At 55.3% G+C, this 3,547-nt stretch overlaps 1 protein-coding gene across 1 annotated transcript in view; it reads right to left on the bottom strand.

The window, feature by feature from the left end:
• Positions 1-2,090: 2,090 nt before the first annotated feature.
• The window catches only part of CALR3 (calreticulin 3), an 18,448-nt gene continuing 16,991 nt past the window's right edge, over positions 2,091-3,547 (bottom strand). Inside the window, exons 8-9 of the mRNA XM_004715455.2 lie at positions 3,218-3,310; positions 2,091-2,336 (exon numbers count right to left, since the gene is read on the bottom strand). Coding sequence (XP_004715512.1) covers positions 2,193-2,336; positions 3,218-3,310 — 237 coding nt within the window. The 3' untranslated portion in view covers positions 2,091-2,192. The remainder of the gene's footprint in view (positions 2,337-3,217; positions 3,311-3,547) is intronic.

Below are 3,547 nucleotides of genomic sequence, written 5' to 3'. Positions count from 1 at the left end.
GCGCCGGGGGCCGGGGGCGGGGCCGAGCACGCGCACTGGCGCGAAGGGCGGTGCGCACGCAACGGAACTCTGGAGGGGGCGGGGCCAAACACGCGCGCACCAGGGGCCCCGCCCACCCTCTGGTTGAGGGCGGGGCGGAGCATGCGCAGACTACTCTGGGATGGGAGGACTGGGAGAGGTTGGCACGCTTGGGTTTGTAAACCCTGTGAACCATCTACGTTCATCGTCCGGGACTTATCTCTCCGGTTATACTGTCAACCTTGCACCTTTGGGGGAGGGGAGGGGGCGGGTCTCACCTCTATGGAGAAGGCTGGACCATGAATATGTGGAGAAGTCACCCATCCGACCCCAGCAAGGGCACCAGGCCCAGGACGACGTCCCAGCCGCCACCCTCTTAACAATGTGACCTGACAGGTCACTTCCCCAACTTCTGTGCAGTTTTTATTCTGGAAAGGGAGGAAGGTGGGTGGGTGGATGGGTGGGCCCTATGGGAAGAGGGTTGTGTGTGAGCATATACTGACGTCCGTCGCTGTCACATATTCACTGGGCACCCACATATCCAGAGTCATTTCCACATCCGGGTAAGCAAAGCAGACCGGGCAGGTTTCCTGGGAAGGGCTGACCTTGCCATAAGTACCTATCTCAGATGGTGGCATTGGTGAATCAGCCACCCGAGTGGGCAGGCAGGCTGGTAGAGGATGGGGGCACGGGCTCCTGCCCTCCTCCCAGCCACTGGCAGGCCGTGTCCTTCTGACAGATACCTAGTGTGGCATATTGCTGGGTGCCTTGTCACGAGTGCCCCAGTGCACGGCAGTTGGATTCTCACCATTCCCAATCCAAGGTCTCCAGCCCAGGACTCTTGTTCTGGTTCTCCAGAACTGGTGGTATAACCCAAGTTATTTTACATAAACTTAATGTACTTGGGGTGGGGGAGGGGAACTCTTACAAATGCAGTTAGCCTAAGATACTTAATGCGGTCTCCGCGGAATTTTTATAACTTGCTCCAATGCTCAAAAGCCGACATGTTGGGTTCAGAGGTCACCTGTCTCCTCTTAGATGATTGCTAGTGATTAAAAGCTGTGCCCTGCTAGCTAGTTAATCACCAAAGAGATGCTGAGACTGGCCTAAGACTTAAAGAACTTTAGTGCTTGTTTGCTGGCTCATGGTCAACAGTTGTTTCCTCAAGATGATTTAATGTAAACCATGTAAACCAGGCGTGTCTTCCCAAAGTGTACCACCACCCCTGCCATCTATCTAGTCCAGCAGACCTCAACCTGTGGGTCTCAACCCCTTTGGGTGTTGAATGACCCTTTCACAGGGGTTGCCCAATTCATCGCAGTAGCAAAATGACAGTGATGAAGTAACCACAAAAATAATGTTATGGTTAGGGGTCACCACCACATGAGGAACTGTATGAAAGGGTCGCGGCATTAGGAAGGTGGAGAACCCCCGGTCTTGTCAATGCTGACTCATAGCAACCCTATAGGGCTGGGGAGAAGTGCCCTGTACCTTTAGGAGACTGTAGCCCTTTACAGAAGTAGAAAGCCCCGTCTTTCTCCCCCAGCACGTACCTTCCAAAGTCAAAGGGATCTGTCCTCAAACAGGACCCCACAAAGACAGGCGGCACTGCTGCTATCTCCTCGCTGAGACCATCAGGAAACTTCTCTTTCTTCTTCTGACTTGAGTTGGTAAAGTAGCTGGTTTCTCCAGGGTAAGAACCCTCATTAGGGTACTTCAAATGTGTCTGTCCCACACCATGAGGAATGCCAAACCGTTTGATGCCAGAGAGGGACCCCAGCCAGTTGGGGCTGGGTCAAGGGGAGGGAATCTATAGCTGGGCCTAGTCATTCCCAACCAAACAAATGAGGCAGCATTCTCCTTTTTCAAGTTTGAAACTTTTATTGTATAAAAACGTGGGGTTTTTTTAGGGGGGGGGCGGGGAGGCATTCAGAAAGCAGCAGTGTGTTTCTGGGCAGACAGGAGTGGGGTGGGGGCGGGGTGGCACGAAGGGGCACATCACCAGCCTTACTGAGACACACACACACACACACACACACACACACACACACACACACACACACGAACGGAACGTGTTTCAGAGAAGACCAGACAAGCGATGGTGCAGACGTTGGAGCTTTTAACTTAGGTTAACAACAAGGCGCAGCGTGGCCGCTATGCGCCATGACTCGTGGCTACAAGTCTTCTCGCCTGTGGTGTCGACTGCAGAAGTTTTGCTTTGGGTCAGACTTCCGGTCTAGCAGCTCCTGCTCGTCCTCCTCTCGGGCCTTCTTCATCTCCTCCTTGGCCTGGATGGCATCCATCTCCCGCTCAGGGCCCTGGAGGGAAACACCAGCCGGTGACTGCCCCCTCTGCCCTTCTCCATCTGTTGGATTCCACCACCACCCCCTACCTCTTCCCCTTCCCCGGATTCCAGGCCCTCATCCCCAGCACCTGTGGGTGTGGCTGATATGGAAAGGGGTCTCTGCAAGCAGGAGAAAAGGGGGGGGGCAGCTGATGATGCGTTGCCTGAGTGGGCCTCCAATACAGGTCACCACCACCACCCCCAAAAAGCCACTTGCTGTCACGTGGGCTCGAACTCCCAGAGACGGCACGGAGGTCAGAGTAGAACTGTCCTCCACAGGGTTTTCCATTGGCTGAGTTTTCTTCGGGTTACCAGGCCTTTCTTCTGCGGTGCCTCTGGGTATCTGGGGATTCACGGGTAAGTATTCACCAGACCCTCGCCTAAAAGGGCCGTGCTGCCAGTCGCTGTTGAGCCTCCCCAACTCGTGGTGGACATCATGTGTCCAGAGTGGAACTTGTGTCCACGGAGCTGTCAGGGCTGTGATCTTTTGGAAGCAGATCACCAGGGCTTTCTTCCGAAGCACCGTGGGGGCATTCACTGGGATAAAATGCACCCAGCCCTTTCCTAAAGGCTGCTGCTGGTCGATTTGATTCACCTCCGACGCAGGACCCCATGCATGCGGGTCAGCGCTGTCCGTTCCTGAGGCAACGGGCTTTGGGAAGCAGGTTGCCAGGCGCCTCTTCCGAGGCACTTCGGGATGAGCTCACCCCCCCACACACAACCTTTTGGTCAGTGGCCAAGAGTTCCTGGTGACCCCCAGGAAACCCTTGCCCTAAATGTTAGACCTCAATTAAAAGAGACAAAATGCGGTGAGGAAAGGCAAGTGAGTGTGCACGCATGTGAGGGACACCGTACCTTGGTTTCGCCCCAGGTGGCCTTGCCAAATCTCTCTGCATACTCTTCATCGTCTGTGATCAGGAAGTTGTCAAAGATGGTTCCAGATCGCACCTGTGGGTAAAAGCAGGAGCTGAAATACGGATGGGTCAGCCACCGGACTGCTCTGCTCTGCTCTCCACCACGGAGCAGCCAAACACAGGCGCACCAGCGCCCCCCCTTCCCCCCAAAATAGGCAGGGTTGAGGGCGGGGTGGGCGGAGCAAGCAGGGCTGGGAGTTCAGTGGAGGGACTGGTTCTCCACCTTGACTCCAAACCAGGGTCACCTAGAGTATTCACAGACCCCTCCCGC

The sequence above is a fragment of the Echinops telfairi genome, unplaced genomic scaffold (genome assembly GCF_000313985.2).
Source record: "Echinops telfairi isolate 266 unplaced genomic scaffold, ASM31398v2 ScPeMD7_30;HRSCAF=105, whole genome shotgun sequence".
NCBI classification, from domain to species: Eukaryota; Metazoa; Chordata; class Mammalia; order Afrosoricida; family Tenrecidae; genus Echinops; species Echinops telfairi.
This window is presented reverse-complemented; position numbering and strand designations above follow the sequence as displayed.